The sequence below is a fragment of the Hippichthys cyanospilos genome, chromosome 7 (assembly GCF_059441005.1).
Source record: "Hippichthys cyanospilos isolate Australia breed blue-spotted pipefish chromosome 7, RoL_Hcya_1.0, whole genome shotgun sequence".
Taxonomy (NCBI): domain Eukaryota; kingdom Metazoa; phylum Chordata; class Actinopteri; order Syngnathiformes; family Syngnathidae; genus Hippichthys; species Hippichthys cyanospilos.
Genome location: NC_142375.1, coordinates 3,032,501 through 3,051,651, shown reverse-complemented (window position 1 = coordinate 3,051,651; position 19,151 = coordinate 3,032,501). Strand labels below are relative to the sequence as shown.

The window sequence follows — 19,151 nt, the reverse complement described above, 5'->3', positions numbered from 1 at the left end:
AACATTTTAGTTGTCCAAAAAAAGACATCAGATGAAAGTACAACAGTATAACTTGACTTTGTGCCAGCGTCTCCTCAAGCCGTTCCTTTTATCTGCTACTCAGTGAAGCCCTCCCCCTCCCAATGGCTGAAAAGTGTCCGTCAATGGGAAGTCCATTTGTTTAGTCATTCTCAGCAGTAACACCTTTATATTTTGTCAATGATTCATTTGATCATTATTTTTCATTTACAATTTAAGACCCTTTAATACAAATTGTCTACTTGCTGTGGATTAAAAATAACAATACCTGCTCTCAAGGCCGGAGTAATGACCATTCACGGCTCACGTGTTGGTCATGTGATTTTCACAAGTTGAGTTGTGTGGTCGTAACCGGAGTCTTGGGCAAATGTGATGTTGTTTTCAGTTGCAGCAAGTGGCAAAATGTGTTTTTGAAAGCGTTAAATGTATGCACAAAAATCACTAACTCATCAAAGTACTGTATTGCAGACAAAATATATATTTTTTTAATGCTGAAAATAGCTAATAAGTGGACTGTCCCTTTAAGAATAGCCACCAATGTCCTACGGGGCAGTTATTCCAACATACTCCGTGTTGGCGAACATGAGTTGATAGTGGGAAAAAAATAGATAGATGAATGACGTCATTTCGTAGAGGTGCAACTGTGACTTCTCAGTGTGTGGTTGATGCATGTTGCTACTTTTGCTTTGACGACAACTGATGGGCCACTATTTTTCTTGCAGACAATGTCTGTGCTGCTTCAAGGAGTACAAGCACCTGGAGGTCTTCAACCAGCTGGTGTATGCGCTCATCAACCTGGTGGTCGGACAAATCAGCGGGCTCAGGGACCGGCTGTGCCAGCTCCGCCGCCACGACACCCCCGAGGGGGCGGAGGCGACCGACGGCCAACATCACCGCCGTGACGGCAATGACGAACGGGCCCTGCCTGAAGCCCCTCGGCAACCCGCCTCACCTGGTGAGGACGAGCCTGTCAACGTGGAGAGAGACTCGGCGGAAGAGGATGTCGAGTCTTCGGACAGCGACCTGAACCGGAAGCGGGCCGAAACCCAGATCCATGCGGAGCCCGTAGAGGGCGGCGGGGGCGGGTCCGAAGATGCCCACGAGCGGGACGCCTTGAGCTTGTGGAGCACTGACGAGCAAGAGAAGCTTCTGCTGTGCGCCGCAAAGATCTTCCAGATCCAGTTTCCGCTCTACACTGCTTACAAACACAACACGCACCCCACCATTGAGGTGAACGCACAAACATACACACAAGCGCAATTCATGGCTTACAGGCATACAGACTCAAGACATAAGCAGGCGCAGATCATGACCAGCTCCTGAAATTGCAGTTTGTCTTCCGAGCTGTTAGCTCTTTCCACAGGAATTTTCATCATGTAAAATACTTGTCTGCCAGTGATTACATTTTTTTTCTTTTATCAATATTGACGAGACTATCGGTCAGCGCTCCTCTTAATTCTAAGCCTTTTGAGCACTGTAGTAATGAAATGTGCCCATTTGATGGGAGTGTTGCTCTTGATAGCTTGTGATCAGCATGTCATCAGCGGCTTGCCTTTTGGCACGGAAAGAGTTAAAATGATAAAAAAAAAAATAAGATAGCAATTGGCTTTCTGAAAAACATTTCCTATGTATTTACTGTATCTATAATCATTTTCCAATTGATCTACTTGAATAATTATACTAAAGCCCAATGGTTCTCAAAGTGAAGTGGGGTCCGTAAAATAATTTGGGTTATCAATGAAAAATCATATCCTCAATATTTGAATGCATTTCAATTTACTATCTTACTACTTTACTTATTTACCATCTACTAAATCACATGTATTCATGACATCAAGAAAGCAACCACTTTAACCAGTTTACAGTGGACACCCGGGTTCCGGCGTCCGTAGCTTAGGTTTTTTTCACAGTACAAAGTGGAATGCGATTTTTATTTATTAATTTATTTTTTCTCTCCTTGCTACGGCATTTTCCCTCCCTTACCTCTCTTGCGCAGCCAAAGTCCAGAATTCAAACTTGGCACCCAGTGTGCGTGCGTATGACTTTGCGAGTCACTAGCCTCACACTACTCTCATATGTCACCATATGCGTCACTGCATATGTCACTAAGATGCTGGTCTGCGATAGGTCAGCGTCACTAAGATGCCAATATGCCGTTGGCCGAAATCCGTCCCACAATGCCGGACAATAATGTCTCTCTCGCTCTCTCGCTTGCTCGCTGTGTGTTCAGTAAAGACTTGATCCTGTGTGAGTGCTTAAAATATTGTTTTTATTGTGCATTTTAGTGCTTAATTCAAACTTTTCAGTCGTTAGCCATGAGTCCGAAGTTTGGTAGTGATGTTGAAGGGAGAAATAAGAAGATGATTTATTATGGAAATGAAGCTGGAGATAATCAAGCAACATGAAGTAAGCAAGTGCATCGTTACCCTTGCTAGGGAATACAGCTGTAACTAGCTCGAGTCTCGTCACCCCAAAGCTAAATAAAATTTCATTTTTCCTTTATCAATTGTTTATTCATAATGTTAATTATATACATGTATGTTATATATAAGTAGTACTTAATATACTATTTTATTACAATTCTTTAATATGTATATAAAATTATGTTTTTACCCAGGGTTTTGCACCCATTAGCTAATTACCATAGGTTTCTATTGATCACCATACAACAATTTCGCCTTACGATCCCAAATCCAGAACAAATTATTGTCTCATGGCGGGTTGTCCACTGTTCTATATTTTTAAAAAATTGAATAATTTTAGTATTTGTCAAATAGACTCACATAATCCACATCCTCATCAAAGACCCCCCCCCTTTTTTTTTTTTTTTTTAAGTTTTTAGTTTTTATTTTGGCTAGAGCTCCTTATCCTCGCAAGTGTTGCAGGCTTACATGTGCCTATCCCAGCTGGCTTCGGGCAGTCGGTGGGGCACACCCTGAACTGGTTGCCAGCCAACTGCAGGGCACGCAGAAACGAACAACCATTCATTCACCCAATCACACCTAAAGACAATTTAGTGTATCTAGTACATGTACAGTACCATGCATGTTTTTAGAGTGTGGGAGAAAGCCGGCGTGCCCGTAGAGAACCCACGAAGGTTTTGGGAGAACATGCAAACTCCATACAGGAAGGCCGGAGTCAGTGATGGGCAAGTTAATTCACAACTGTAATACATTATTTATTACTTATTTCTGTCATTTCAAAGTAATCCATTACATTACAATATTAACTGTATTTGAAATGTAATGTATTACTGAACCCTACTATTGATTTACTTTTATATTACTCTCACTACCATAACTGGAAATATTGATTTGCCATTCTAAATGTATCTCATTACGCTCATTACACAAAGATTGGCTTGTGCTTAAAACCAGTACAAATCATTTCTTCTGTATTGTATTGTAAACCTTTAAAGACAAGATACTAAATATTTTTTGTATTTGAATCCCTTTATTACTTAGCTTTGCAGCATAATGGTCCATTGTTCATGCTGGAGGCAAAAACAGTTAGTGCATTTCACAATTTCAATGTTAATACCCAAATTTAAGTTCAGTCGGCTAGATTCGGGACAGAGGTTTTTCGGTGGGGCTACCTTTAGCTACATCATTGTTGTATTAATGTACAGTTTTAACTTTAACATGCGTTTGTATGCTTCATCTTTATACATATTGACCAGAACTATTTACAGACTATTATTAAAAGCAGTTTTACAGTGAATGCTTTGCTAGTTGCGACAGGGATCTTGCTGACAAGTTTCAAAATGCTAGTGAATCCATTGTGGAAAGCAAGAGCATATCTCCGCCACGAATCTTGAGGTGGAAGTGTCATCCCTCAGCGAGAGAGTGCAATCCTCCGCATGTTTCTTTAATTTAAAAAAAAAAAAATAATAATAATTTTTTTCTAACTACACATTACCATGGCACCGGTCTAAATGGTCTGTCAAATTACAGTGGGCCCCTGGTTTACGAGATAAATCCGTTCCGTGGTTGGGATCGTAACGCGAATTCGCCGTATGGCGGGCAATCCAAACCTATGTTAATTTGCTAATGCATGTAAAACCCCCAGGTAAAAACATCAAAATGTAATATACGTATTCAAAAATTGTATCAAAATAGTATAGTAAGTGCTACGTATATATAATATACATGTATACAATTAAAAAACATAAATAAAAAAATATAAAGTATTTATTTACCTTTATGTGACGAGCTTGTTATGGCCATATTCCCTAGTGAGGGTGGACTAGACTGGGCTAGCTTAGCCTTCTTCGCATTTCTTGATTATCTCCAGCTTCGTTTCCATATAAATGATCATCTTCTCTCTTTAACATCACTAGCAATCTTGGGACCCTTGGGTCATGACAGTTGTTTTTGTCGTAAAGTGGGAAAAATACCATGAAGAGCCGAAAAACATTGCAGAATTCATCGTAAGATGAAAAAAAACGTAAGGGAGGGATTTCGTAGACTGGGGGTCCACTGCACAGTTCCTATTTCACAAAGTGGACATCTCTTTAGGTTTCGTTCCCAAAGTGCACCTAATGATTATTGTCTTCTTGTCTATCTCTAACGAACTGAAAGTAATGGGAGTGTGTCTATCTTGTGTACGCATTGTATATTGTCCTGTCGTTTGCTGCTGCTGCTTTAATCTCTGCTGTAGTCGATACTAATGCTACATTCACACCAAACACGAAATATCGTGTCGCTATGCTTATTCGGTAGGCTTTCGGAGTTAACTGCCGGCATTTAGCTTATCCACTTATTTGCACAAGGGGTGGCGGGTGAGCTTGTTGTGCACTTTACAGTGGACCTGGAAAGGAGAGCATTGCTGAAAATGTTCACTTTTCTGGAATGTAGCAGAGCCAATGTTTCCTTCTACAGCCCATTTATTCTTTTTTTACGTTCCGTGCCACTCGCTTTGCGGCAGTATTCATCTGACAGAAAAAAACACGTTTCAATGTCGCAATCAAGTGGTCAATACTGTGCTGTCAACGCTGCACTATTGCTATCTTAGCACAGAAACCAGTTATCCCAAGTTCCGTTACAGCAAAAAGTAAGGCATTACAGTTATCACAATAATTTGTAATGCATTACTCCCAACACTGGCCAGAGAAAGGTGGATTTGAACTCTGCTATTGCTGAAAGTAACATATTTGTTGTCAAAGTGCGTATGTTGGTGAACAAAAAGGGCATTTATGTTTGGTTTAAATTATTTCTCTTTTTTTTCTGCTAAGACATCCTTGGAAAATTTGATTTCCAATAGGAGGTCCCTGACTCCAAAAAGTTTGAGAACCCCTACTATAGGTTTCCTCCAATGTTCTAATGTATGTACACTTTGTATTTCCTAACAGTGTGACTAATAGTACCATTTTTATTTTTTTAGGACATATCTGCTCATGAGAGTAGCATCCTGGGCTCCTTCTGTGACATGAATGTAAGCTTAATGCTTTTCATTAGTAGAGCAAAACTTTGTGTTGTAGTTGAATCAGCAATTTAACGCCATTAAATGACTACTTGGTTTTTTGTTGTTTAGACTAGCTATGAAACAATAGAATCCCTGTTTTTTTTCACATTTCATACACATCATCAATCAATATGGTTGACATACTGTAATTAAGAGTAGAACATTTAAAAGTACTTAGTGCGTTAGAGCCTCGAAAGAAGAGAAATAAAAAATATCTTTCTTAAATTATTACAAATGCGTATTGTGCAAAAACAAAATTTTGAAAATACTTTATAAGACCATCGATGATTGAGAAGCATATTCGCTGGATTGCTACTTTTTGTCTTTATTCTTTCATATTATTCACTCTGATAATAAGCTTAGCAACAAATCGCAGACCGTATGCGAGTACAGAGAAAGAAATTATCTTTTTTGTGTGTGTGTGTGTGTAAAAGTGTCTTTTTGTTTTCAGGATGTGGAGGTTCCTTTGCACCTTCTGCGCTACGTTTGCCTGTTCTGCGGCAAGCATGGCCTGTCTCTGATGAAGGAGTGTTTCCAGGCCGCCACGCCCGACAACCTCCCTTTCCCCATCGCACACGCCTTCATCACCATCGTGTCCAACGTGAGGACGAGATTTGGGCGCGCCCTTTTTCCTGCCTTCCACTTCTGATCTTTGTCGCTTGTTTTGCGCGTGCCCTCAGATCCGGATATGGCTTCATATTCCGGCGGTCATGCAGCACATCATCCCCTTCCGTTCCTACGTCATACGGTGAGTGCGCAGCCGATCTCTTCTCTGGTCCACTTTTTCTGCACGTTCTAGTCTCACAGCCTCTGTGTACGCGCCACACTCCTCTTCGTTCTGGCGTGCCGCACGCTTGTTGCTAGGTAGGCCCACTGTCACCATGGCAACCGTTTCCTTGCCAGCAACAGCCCTCTCCTCGCATGACCCGAGAAAATGCAACTGACAAGCAGTGATTGAACATCGTGAATCTTAAAGAATGGAGACTGCTCAGTTAGTTTCTACGCTAATTGCTAGTTGTCTGGGGATGCTGTGGTTCCTCATGTGCCTTGAGGCTGAGCATGTACACTCCTTGACTTCATATGTTTGAGTCTCTCAACCTGCGTGTGCATGCCTTTTCAGACAGCACAATTTCAAGAACATAAAAGCTGTAGTTTTTTTTTTTTTTTTTTTTTTTTTTTTTTTAAATGGTTCTTACTCCCCAAGCTCTCCCATCAGTGGTGTGCTACCATGGGCAGGTCACACTAAGCAGCTATGACCTAGGGGGGAAAAAAGCATTGTGTCTACGCTACTCTTTCTCCCAGAACTAAATTCTTTAGCTGCTCAAACGTAAGTCAAATTAGAGTCATGCTAATGGAAATGCAGTCAGGAAAGACCCAATTAGACTTTCCACAGAAAGGTGTCTCAAACCACCTCCAGGCTATTAATCACAAGATTGTAACGCAATTAAAATGTATTTCAGGGATTTAAAAGAAAAAAAAAAAGGGGGTGGCGTGGGGAGGGGATAGCTACCTCTGAGCAATTTAGCACAGGCATCAATGGGACACGCTAATGATGGACATCAGCCTTTACAAAGTGCTCGGGGTCAGCGTTCAGCAATTTGGGAGTTATACAATTACTGATCTGAAAACAGTCTGAAAATTGCAATTTTTTAAAATATGAAATCGGCGGGTGTTGACGTGCGGCCCCCTCAGGTACCTGTGCCAGCTGTCGGACCAGGAGTTGCGTCAGAGCACAGCGCGCAACATGGCCGACCTAATGTGGAGCACAGTAAAAGAGCCCCTGGACAGCGCGTTGTGCTTTGACAAGGAGAGCTTGGACCTGGCCTTCAAGTACTTCATGTCGCCCACGCTCACCATGCGGCTGGCCGGACTCAGCCAAATCACAGTCAGTCTTTTTATGTTCTTTTGGGGTGGGATTCTTCCACCCAAAAAAAAAAAAAAAAGTGTTTTCTATTGCTATAAAGAAAAATGTTCTCCCCTTCAGAACCAGCTGCACACTTTTAACGACGTTTGCAATAATGAGTCTCTGGTGTCCGACACTGAAACGTAAGCCGTGCGTGTGTCTGTATCATGCATGCGTGTATCTGTATCATGCATGCCGATTTTGATACAATTTGACCTTGAGTTTGTTTTGGTTTCAGGTCGATTGCTAAAGATCTAGCTGACTGGTTAATACACAACAATGTGATTGAGCACCTTTTTGGACCTAATTTGCACATTGAGGTGAGATCCTAATGTTTTTATAGATCCTGCCTAACTATAGCGCCGACGGTCTGGCTCGCCTATAAAGTAGAAGACAGGTCCAACATTGTTTTCGATTTTTATAATATGATCTATGGGCCCCTACTATACTGATTCCCTTCATCTTTGTGCATATGAATTGGGAAGACTGATCCACAGGTTATTAGCCATCTCATGAAGTTGACATTTTATGCAGTACCGTCCCCTGCTGTCAACTTAAGTTAATGTCAAAGGCCCTCAGGCTACCATAAGCTCCTTTCACACCGCAGGAACTTTTCCGCTGTACCCTGGTAGCGTGAGTTCCCCTTTCCGTTCACACCACAAAACCTTCCAGGTAGGGAAGGTTCCGCTAAACCTCTACTCAAAACATTCTGAGATCCTAGTTGCGACGAGTGTCCTCGGCTTTGTACCTGGGTAGCTCGGAGGGGGTTGCTAACTGTGCTAACTAACGCTGATTGGTTGGTTGAACTTTGGGGGGGTGTTGTTTCGGTGTCAGCAGCCGCCACTACGCTTCGTTTTCATCGTGGCCAGTTCAATATTTTGAAATAATGCAAGGAGAGAAAATTGATAGGTGGATGGGTGCTCTGGAACAGACTCTACTGTGTATTGATGGAGAATAGGATATGTAACTCTAATTTGCTTCAAATACAAGAATAGGCGAGTTGCTGACAGAATGCCCACCATGAGCTAGCACATTTGTGACGTGGAGTTTTGGAGAGAAAAAAAAACAAAAAACCAACAACACAGAGGAGCTTTGCTTCAGCAATCTGAATCAGAAATCCACTACGTTTGTTGCTCATTCCGTATATTCTTTTTAAGGTATAGCTTTTTGTCATAAACAACATGCCAAGGGAGGCTGAAACGCCAGTCAAAGGTGGGCATCGGCAAAAGCATCTGTTGGCGACTTTGCCCCCTTTCTACTTCTCATTGTTGAAGCAAACTGCCGTTTGATCACGCACGCAGTAAGTGCAGTGGGTTCACGTCCGACTGAAACAGACTTATGTCAGGAATCAGAAATCAGAAATCCCGCCACAGCTGTAGCCCACTCCGTGGAAGCACTTCCCTGAAAGCTCTGCATCTCAAACACATGCAGGGGAGACCTGGAAATCGCTTGGGTACGCAGAATCTTAGCCAAGTGTTTCGTGTCCTCCGGCAAGTTCTCCACGATGCAAGCTTCCAAAAAGAATAGTATGGTGTTTTCTTTTATTTACATTTGTTTTCTGTTTTGAATAAATAATAATAATAAAAATAGAGAGGAGACTTGACTACGTGCTATTTAGTAGGAAGGCAGCAGAATCCTGACTCACGGTTTTACCTTTAGGGAATCCGAGAAGCTTCCTCTTTCCCTTTCTCAAGTTTACAGATTGAACAGCTCAAATAATGTACGTATAAACGTATTATTATCAAGCTAACAGAGCTACTAATCAAACGCTAATTAGGCTCCATTCTCATGCAATGTGTGGCAATTTCTTTAGTTCACTATCCTGCTTGTAATTCATCTTCAGCCCCTGCCTCGTGTCAGTCCAATTTGCTGTCCCTCTGTATAATCACAAACCTATGGGCCGCTCACAGGGAACTTTGAAGCCAGAACCCCCCCCGACCAGGAACTTAGCGTTCCTGGGCTGTTTGGTCCCGAAGGGGCTATAATCTACCTCTCGTGACTAAAGCCCAGTAAACAGGTGGGCCAGGCGGCTCTGTGAGCCCGAGGGCTATTTGTTATCACTTTCAATCGACAGCAAAAGGCAGAGCTGCAAAAAGTGTCTGTCACATTGGGTGGTCTTAATTTGTCTTAATTCTGATTTAAAAAATGCAATATGAATCAGGATATGATAAGAATTTGGAACCTTCATGCTAGCTGCTCAATGTTATGATGCTCATCTCCGCCCACATCTTGTCTTGTGTTTTTTTCAGATCATAAAACAGTGCCAAGTGATCCTTAACTTTCTGGCTGCCGAGGGCCGACTCAGCACGCAGCACTTGGACTGCATCTGGGCTGCAGCTCAGGTAGAAGCAAAAAATGGGGGAAGACAGGTTCTTTCTTGTGTTACTACACTCAAATTTAAGAACAATGGTCAAATGCCAAGGTGCCGCTGTGCTTGGTTAGTCAAATATTTTTGGATGTAATACGTTGAAAATAGGGCTTAAACCAATTCAAATGGAGGGTACCATACAGACAATAGCAATTTTCAAATGTAATGTACATATTAAGATATCATTCTCTCATTAAACAGGTAAAGTTGAAGTGATAAACGCACGGATTAATTTGCATTATTGCTACTATTGGCGAACTGACTTGTTTACGGCACACGTGTTTGGTCAACTTTTGGGAAGATGTTAGAGTGAATGCGCAAGAAACAGCGAAACTGCTTTACATATTCATTTACTGCTAATTTGCTTCAATTTTAGCACAAGTCTGACTTAATAAGTCAACAATAAGTCTGAATAATCTAATATTGTTCTTTACAGAGGTGGGCAACATACATTTTTTTTGCTGCTCTGACAGCTGTCAGATCCCCGCCTCCTTTCTGTCATCGGCGGTCAGTCATCTTTTGAAGCCAGACTGAATTGTAATTGTTGTAAACGTTCACCAGACCGTTGGGAATGTTTTACCTAGATTTCTTTTATAATAAAATGGTATTTCAAGTGTAAACTCTTCTTTGCAATCATGTTTGATCATGTACAGATTTGACTTTAATTCAACGCCCGGGCCGCTGCTAATATGACCGCTGCAGCGCGAGACTTCAAAGGCTAAGGGGGAACTGCTCACTTACTGTACAATGTATAAGGTTTAATCATTTAAGATTTAGGTAAATAAGTGTCCTACAGTGGGCCCCCGTGTTAAGAGATTAATCTCTTCCACGGTTGGGCTTGTAAGATGAATTCACTGTATGGCGGACAATCTAAACCTACTGTATGTTTAATAGCTAATGCGTTTAGAACCCCAGGTAAAAACGTCAAAATTGTACATACATATTAAAAATTGGTACCAAAATAGTATGGTAAGTGCTATGTATATATAACATGCATGTATACAATCAGAAAACATAAGTAAAAAATATAGAAAGGAGTTATTTACCTTTGAGAGGCGCTTGCTATGCCCATATTCCCTAGTAAGGGTAGCCAGGGCTAGGCTAGTTTCATATTTCTTGATTATCTCCAGCTTTGTTTTCATATAAATCATTTTCTTACTTCTCGCATTCACATCACGAGCAATCTTGGGACCCATGGCTAACCCGTTCATTATAAAACAAAAATCCTATCTTGTATTTCTTGGCCAACAGCCAATCAGAGAAAGAATGCAAATTCAATTTGGTTTCCCAGAATGCTCTTAACAGCAAAAAAAAAAAAAAAAAAAAACTGAAACCAGGAGTGAAAAACAGAGCTGTGTTATAGCTGTGAATGAAAAATAGTGAATTGAACCTACCCACTTTATTCACTCAACTGAATATGTTACTCCACTGCTTGGTGGTGCTGTAAAGTGGCTATTGTCACATTGACTGCAGGCTGATTGCAACTAGTACCATAAAGATGCAGCAATATAGCAGATAAACATCCAAGTTGGCTTAAATTTAGTTCAGTCAGCAAAAAGGGGTGTGTCGTGCTGACGAACCTATAATGGCAGACGATTACAGTGGCTGATGAAAATTGCTCTTCTGCCATTTTTAATGTGCAGGCGTTTTTTTGTGTTTTGTTTGTTTGTTTGGTTTTGTTTTGTTTTTTTCTTTTCTGCATTCCCGTCATTCATCGGTCCGTCGGCAATACGGGCATCCATCTGACAGACAGTCTGTCAGTGCTGACGAAGTGCCCACCTCTGGTTTTTTCCAATATACGTTATTGCTTGCTTGATTTAAAGAAGAAATACTTGGGAAGGGGATCTTCTTGCTATCGGGATATTTTTGGAAATGGTGCTGCCCAAGTTGCAAAGCAGTTTTCTTGACCAAGCTCATGCTCCTGTCCCAGCTAAAGCACTGCAGCCGCTACATCCACGACCTTTTCCCTTCGCTCATCAAGAACTTGGAACCGGTGCCCCTCCGCCACGTGCTCAACTTGGTCTCAAGTCTGCACCCCAGCGCACACACTGAACAGGTACCCGCGAGCGTCTCTGAACACGCGTTCTCCCCAACTTACAAATCAGTCGTGTTCCGTATTGTAAACGGAGGCTGCGGTGGCTTTGCAGACGCTCTACTTGGCCTCCATGCTCATCAAGGCTCTGTGGAACAACGCCCTGACCGCTAAAGCCCAGCTTTCCAAGCAGAGCTCCTTCGCGTCGCTGCTCAACACCAACATGGCCATGGGCAACAAGAAGGGTCAGTGCCACGCACGCCACAATGCCGGTGAGCGGCCGCTGTGGCCAAAGGACTGCTTATGTTTGCTTCTTTTTAGCCGTGGAGCATGCGAAGCTTCAAAAATTGTTTGTCTGACAGACCACACGCATCAAGGTTGAAAGTTAAATGTCGAATGTTCAACGTCCTTGCACAGAAGGGAAGAAATGTGTGACACGATGACAAAAACAATGTTTTTTTTTTTTTTTTTTTGAGCACCCAGCACTGAAAACGTGACGTCACTGCAGGGCAGCTGTAAACTGCATCCGCCCTACAGCGATGTCATTTAAGTCGACAGTGAGTTGAAAAAAGGACCACCCCCTAAGCTGGATAAAAACAGCAGGATTTTGCTGCTTGCTGTACTTCCTATTAGACAAATGCAATATTAATCAGAAGCCTATGTTCAGATTAGTGGGGGCACATAGGACATATCAAGAATATATTTGACTTAGAAGAATTTGTTTGTTTCACGAATTAGTTTGATGTTGTAAATGAGCAAATATTTAAATATTTTCTGATACACGATATAAACTACAGTTTTATCGTACGCTAACAGCAATTTCTTTTTTGAGTTGAGCTAACAAGTCACAGACATGTGAAGAATTGCAAACAACATTTGTTGCTGAACGTGGCGCTTGATGTGACTAGTCGAGTACTCAAATGCAAGAATTTGAATTTGCCAAGCGGCGCCGTACGTCCACATTGCTGCGCATTGTATGTAAGCATAATGTTCGGTTTACCACCTTATTTGGCTCAGGCTCTGCGGCCGCCAGTCCTGACAGCAGCGACACGCAGCACAGCGCCGGCAGCGACATGGACGAGCAGATGATGGCAGGAAGCAAGCGTGGACAGCAGAGGCTTTCCGACACTGAGGTTTCTCCTCTTCACTTACACTAACACTGATTTTCATGATGGCTTGTCATGGTACAGCACTAAATAAGTCATGCTTTGATACAAATTTAAATCATAACAGATTAAATTTGCAGTCCTCCTTTATAATAACTTCACATCTAGGCATTAATGTCTAAACAGTGAGTAACAGAAGTGAGTGTCGAATTTGGAGACTACCTTTAGCAAGGTGTGTTTTTCTCGAATATCTCTAAATGGTAAATCTGGTTGAAATGGCCACTACTTTTGGTTTTGCCTTTTGAAAATAGTTTGTTTCATAAAAGAAATCTCAAAAGAATTCCAAGTTGACTAGCCTAAATTACTGTTGCTTTTTAAACTTTATTTCTCTAAAAACTTTAATAGTGCTGGAACTGTGGTGTTGACAGTCCATTGTTTTTTTTTTCCTGTATTTATTATGGAAGCTTTTACAATAGTTAAGTGTACATTCTATATGTAATTATTTTCAGTAGGTTCTACAAAGATTGCGACCAGTTGTCATGAAGCGATTAAATGATTATTAATATACATCATCAAAAGCTAGACTAGTCAGACAGCCAATTTAAGTAGACAATAATAGCTCTTTTAAAATATTTTCTTCCCTTTATACACATTTTGCTTTCTATTGGAAAGTTAAACAAATTCTAAGCAAAAAGAAGTATTGTAAACCGGTCAAATGTTCTGCTACTAATTCATATCTTTACCATTTGTGTGTGTTGGGGACCAAGAAAGTTATTTTATTCCTCAGATATTATTGAAATGTTATCTCCATATTTATCGAAATTGTAACAACGAAATCTGCATCCGCCGCAAAAAAAAAAAAAATCCCCGTTCTTCGGGTCCCAAATGTAATCATAATAGATGAGCTAACGATACCTTTTTTGTAGTTTGAATACTGCCTTTCCTATGGGAATTAAAGTGTGGAGATTGTTGTTGCTGTGGCCAGGAGTCGATGCAGGGCAGCTCGGACGAGACTGCCAACAGTGCGGAGGAATGCAGCAGTGGGCCGGGCAGCACCAGCGGCCGCAGCGACGCCTCCAGCAACGAGGCCGCTTCCAGCAGAGCCAGCCAATCGGCCGGCAGCCCGGCCAGCGATGTCCACTCAGACGACATGGCCGACAGCGAGGCCCTGAAAGAGGATGAGGAGGATGACGAGGAGGAGGAGGAGGATGACGATGAAGACGAGGACGATGATGAAGAGGAGGACGAGGACGAAGAGGAGGTGCCTGCCGATGGCGGACCGCACAAGGCGAAGGTGGGCTGCCACCTACTCCCCACTGTCGCCCACAACACTTTACTCATTTAAAATGTGTTTTTAATGGTGCCGGTTTAATGGTGTTTGGAGTTCCCCTCAGTCATGTTTGTTCAAGTGCAAGGCAGGCAAACTCTTCTGCAGTCCAAAAATTGCCTATGTAAGTCAGACTATATGCAAGTCATGACTGACATCCACCCTCATGTGACAGAAGGACCCCCGGGAGCAAGTGGAGTCGCGCAAGAGGAAGGCGGGGGAGGCCCTGGGTGAGGGCGCCAAAGCCAAAGTCCTCCCTTTCGGCCCGGAGACGTCAGCCATCATGGCCGCCGCCTCCACCTCCTTGGAGAGTCGCATGAGAATGATGGACACGTGCGTGGCGTCCTCGTCGGCGCAGACCTTGCAGGCGCCTGACATCAGCCCCCACCAGGGAGGTCAGGGTCCCCAGGAGCCGCCCTGCGTGGCCCGGCCTGCTGACTTTTTGGGCGAGGCCATTGGTGGGGAGATCTTCAACTGCCGCCGGTTCATTGGCCCTCGGCAGCATCATCATCATCATCACCATCATCACCATCACCACCACCACCACCACCATCATCACGAAGGGTAAGTCTTTGTCACCGCTATTTTTATTTGTGTTTTGTTTTTATCTCAGCCTGCATGTGTCATTGTGTGTATCTTCTGTTTTTGTTTTTCCCTGTCGTGTTGATCTTTTTGTCTCTGTGTGTGCAAGTATGTGTGCTTGTATGTGTAGCGTTGGGCAATAAATGAAAGCATTTCATTTTGAAAATGGACTCAATGGCGAAATGGTGGTTTTGCAATTAATTACAATACATGCCGACTTTGCTGTTGTGGCTTACAAGCAAATTTTGCCCAAGCTATGAGTTTTGAGTTTGTTCAATTTCATGTAAAATCAGTATGCATTATTTTTGCACTTATTTCTTTGATTAAAATCATACTTGTTCATAATGACTTAAAAAACAAGATGACTTTTGTTAGTTGGTCATGAATTCATGTGCTTCTTTGTCTGTTTGCATATGTGTGTGTATGATTGTCCCATGTTTTGTTTTGTTTTTTTCTAATTTTTGTCAGCTTGAGTTTGTCTTTGTTTTTTACTGTATATGTGTGTTTGTGTAGACTTTTGCATGTTTTTTTGTGTTTGTGAATGGATGTATATTTGCACTTGTCCGTTTTATTTCTGTCAAGGTGTTAATTTTTTGCCTTTGTATGTGTGTCTCTATGTGAACCGTTGCCCTGGTTTGGCGTGTATGCTCGCAGGCCCACGGTGGAGGACATGCTGAGTGCCGACGATGTGAGCTGCAGCAGCTCGCAGGTCAGCGCCAAGTCGGAAAAGAACATGGCGGACTTTGACGGCGAGGAGTCGGGTTGCGAGGAGGAGCTGGTCCAGATAAATTCGCACGCTGAGCTCAGCTCGCATCTGCAGCAGCACCTTCCTAACCTGGCGTCCATCTACCACGAGCAACTAGTGCAAGGTGGGCAAAGGCGCCAAACACTGTAGGAAATAGACACTTGTACAGAATTCTTCATTGATCGTTTTTGCACAAAAGAGGGAAACCTGCCTGATGGCGAATCAGCAACCTTGTGATTATTGAGTGTTGTCCAGACTGAGAGGTTTTGTGTTTGTGTTCAGGTCAGGCCGTGCACAAGCATCAGTACTCGGGGGGCCACGCTGCGACGGACGTTAACTTGGACAACGTCTGCAAGAAAGGAAACACGCTGCTGTGGGACCTGGTGCAGGACGATGACGCTGTACGCTCCCTTTGTTGTCGTTGTTTGTTTGTTTCATTTACCGTAATTCCCCAAATATGACACCCTTTTTCCCCAAAAATGAAGGCCAAAAGTATGGATGCATCCTATAAACAATAACTTAAAAATGAACCCTTTTTGTTTGTTTGTTTTGTTTGTTTTTATTCAACACCATTGGAGGAAGATTGATCTGTCCGCCCCATAAGCCACCTTTTGATGCACAGATGTGCATTTTTACACGGCCTATTCTTACTTATAACAATTACTGTATCGGGTGGACATCCGTTGGCCGCTAGCAACAAAGTGCCTGTTGCAGCTAACAGCAGCTAGTGTTCACTGAGTTTATTACAGCATCATTTTCAAGAAAAGAAGCAAGCAGACTTATCCAACGTCCAAGTCCAGCCTTCAGACAAAGTAATATTACCAAAATGGAGAGGAATCATGTAAAGATTATCATGTCTCCAGCTGATATATTTAAGAGTGGCAAGGTATGCAGCCAAGTGCCTCTGTTGGACAACACCGATAGATATTCTATTTGACTGGTTTTTTAACTACAGTCTTTTTGAATATACACACATAAATTTGGTGAAACACAGATGCTGCTCAGCTTTGGGTATGTGCGATGAAATAGAAAGAAAAAAAAACAACGCCTTAGAGCGCATTGACCGCATGGGCTATGAGTTCACTGACCGGCCACATTGTGGGAAATGTGAAAGATGCTTAGCTTGAGGCGCAACAAATATTTAACTTACGGATAGGAACACAAGAAAAAATTAGTTTACAAAAGGCGAGATTCTGTTTAGTGTCTTGTACACAGGTGCGTCTTATTTGGGGAATTACATTAATTATTTATTGCCTTTGTCCGCTGTTTTGCTATAGTTTTGACATTGTTGCAAAAGTCTTATACACGCTAACATAGAAAATACCAGAATTTGACCCCCAAATTAGCTGTGGGTCTTATACACAGGTGCGTCTTATTTGGGGAATTACATTATTTATTTATTTATCGCCTTTGTCCATATCACACTGATTGTTAATGTTGGAGCGTGAAATTGCCGTGGTCAGGGTATACAGCATTTGAGCCGCCGCAGTGACGCAGATGGGATTGCCTTTCAGAGCCACCTTTCGGAGGGTCTGATCAACGAAGCTGAGAAGCTGCTGTGCTCGCTGGTGTGCTGGTTCACCGATCGGCAGATCCGCATGCGCTTTATCGAGGGGTGCCTAGACAACCTGGCGCACCATCGGTGAGAGCCTGCCGCCGCCAAGCACGTGTCGCATGCCGCTAACCAGGAGAACGCCTGTGCCTTCAGGTCTGTGGTGGTCTCGCTTAGGCTCCTGCCCAAGCTATTTGGCACCTTCCAGCAGTTTGGCTCCAGCTACGACACGCACTGGATCACCATGTGAGTAGTGGACCAGGCCGGCGTCTTGTAAGACCTATGGAACTGTGAGATGCACCGGCCTACTTTGTTTGTGAGCCCAGGTGGGCTGAGAAGGAGCTACACATGATGAAGCTCTTCTTCGATAACCTCCAGCACTATATCCAGGAAGTCCGACAGCAGCGGCACAAGTTTGCACTGTGAGTCTTCTGACGCAAAAGCTCACGGCACATCACTGATCTAAATGTCAGGTCACTTCACTTAAAGTCGAAACTAGAAGAGGGCTTGGACTTTGGGACCGGAAGCACACATGGCCTGGAAGCTTCAACGGAAAAGTGATATGTTTTGTGTTGATTTTTAGATACAGTCACAGTGCTGAGGTCCAGGTGCGGCTGCAGTTCCTCACGTGCGTCTTCTCCACTCTGGGATCCCCGGACCACTTCAGTAAGACCACGCATCGCATGTGCTTCTGCTTGCTCGAGTATCGCCAAGCAAGTGACCTTTGCTCTGGCGTTCAGGACTGAGCCTGGAGCAGGTGGACATTTTGTGGCACTGCCTGGTGGAGGACGCCGAGTGCTACGATGATGCCCTGCACTGGTTCCTCAATCAGGTGCGCAGCAAGGATCAGCACGCCATGGGCATGGAGACCTACAAGCACCTCTTCCTTGAGAAGGTATGTCTGCGCAGCTCCTCACGTCATGAAGACGTATCCAAATAAATGTATACAGAATGCAAACAAGTCAAGGTTTCTTTTAAAGAATGCTTTGCAAAATGTCAGGTTTCATTTTCCTTGTTTTTATCAAATACAGTGGGCCCCCGGTTTACGAGATTAATCTGTTCCGCGGTTGGGATGGTAATGCGAATTCGTCGTATGGAGGGGCAATCCAAACCTATTTTAAATAGTTAATGTAACACCACAGGTAAAAACATTAAAATTGTATATACCGTATTTTTTGGACTACGACTTTTTCCTCATGTTTTGAGCCCTGCGGTTTATAGTCCAGTGCGGCTTATCTGTTTTTGTTTTTGTTTTGTTATGTTTTTCTGCTAGCCACCAGCAAGCAAATGTGAGTATCTGTTCGAGGTGTACGTTTATGGAAGAACTATCAAATAAAATTGAAAAGAAGTGAATCAAAGGCTGTGCTTAAAAAGAGTTAAAACAATATAATATTAAATTTAGACATATATATTTTTTAATGAGTGTTTCATTTTTTGGGTAAATTTGTGATGTGTACATTTTATATACAGTACACAGTATACATGATTTTATTTATGTATTTATGATTGCATATGAATTATGTAGAATGTGTTATGTTCACTAAAATAAATTACCAAAAAAAGGGAGGCGAAAAAAGATGCTATTGAAGTATTGATTTTTAACTGCTATTTAACTAACTGATCCATCCATCCATTTTCTTTAAATGTTGGAACTAAACAAAGAGAGAGTGTTGCTGTTGGTAAACAATTATGAAATAATTAAACAACTAAAAAACCATTATAAACTTCATATACCATCTTTTTGTGTGAAGATCTGATGATGGTACCTGCGGCTTATAGTCCAGTGCGGCTTATCCGTGACAAAAATATTTTTTTTTGCTCATATTTTGCTGCTGCGTCTCATATAGTGAGGGTAGCCTGGCCAATTTTGGGACCCGTGGATAACCAATTTAAGTTTGAATTAAGCAGTAAAATGCACAATACATACATTTTTTTTAAGCACTCACATGAGAACAAAGCTTTAAAATGCTGCCATTTTGAATCATGACGCTGACTGATAGCAGACCAGCACTGTAGTGACGTAAGCAGTGATGCGCGTATAGACATGAGCGCGAA

At 42.4% G+C, this 19,151-nt stretch overlaps 1 protein-coding gene across 5 annotated transcripts in view; it reads left to right on the top strand.

Moving 5' to 3' along the window:
- Nucleotides 1–19,151, top strand: part of usp34 (ubiquitin specific peptidase 34) — a 90,931-nt gene that overhangs the window by 5,421 nt on the left and 66,359 nt on the right. For 3 of the 5 annotated variants that reach the window (XM_088418484.1, XM_088418483.1, XM_088418482.1), the window contains exons 3-22: nucleotides 741–1,248; nucleotides 5,401–5,451; nucleotides 5,933–6,082; nucleotides 6,162–6,229; nucleotides 7,174–7,366; nucleotides 7,466–7,527; nucleotides 7,623–7,704; nucleotides 9,634–9,726; nucleotides 11,683–11,808; nucleotides 11,900–12,029; nucleotides 12,802–12,917; nucleotides 13,876–14,184; nucleotides 14,393–14,781; nucleotides 15,454–15,668; nucleotides 15,827–15,945; nucleotides 17,059–17,186; nucleotides 17,253–17,342; nucleotides 17,423–17,518; nucleotides 17,680–17,762; nucleotides 17,837–17,991. In XM_088418484.1, the coding sequence (XP_088274610.1) occupies nucleotides 741–1,248; nucleotides 5,401–5,451; nucleotides 5,933–6,082; nucleotides 6,162–6,229; nucleotides 7,174–7,366; nucleotides 7,466–7,527; nucleotides 7,623–7,704; nucleotides 9,634–9,726; nucleotides 11,683–11,808; nucleotides 11,900–12,029; nucleotides 12,802–12,917; nucleotides 13,876–14,184; nucleotides 14,393–14,781; nucleotides 15,454–15,668; nucleotides 15,827–15,945; nucleotides 17,059–17,186; nucleotides 17,253–17,342; nucleotides 17,423–17,518; nucleotides 17,680–17,762; nucleotides 17,837–17,991 (3,163 nt within the window). Of the gene's footprint in view, nucleotides 1–740; nucleotides 1,249–5,400; nucleotides 5,452–5,932; nucleotides 6,083–6,161; nucleotides 6,230–7,173; nucleotides 7,367–7,465; nucleotides 7,528–7,622; nucleotides 7,705–9,633; nucleotides 9,727–11,682; nucleotides 11,809–11,899; nucleotides 12,057–12,801; nucleotides 12,918–13,875; nucleotides 14,185–14,392; nucleotides 14,782–15,453; nucleotides 15,669–15,826; nucleotides 15,946–17,058; nucleotides 17,187–17,252; nucleotides 17,343–17,422; nucleotides 17,519–17,679; nucleotides 17,763–17,836; nucleotides 17,992–19,151 lie in introns of all 5 variants that reach the window. The other 2 variants (XM_088418486.1, XM_088418481.1) reach the window with 1 other exon arrangement.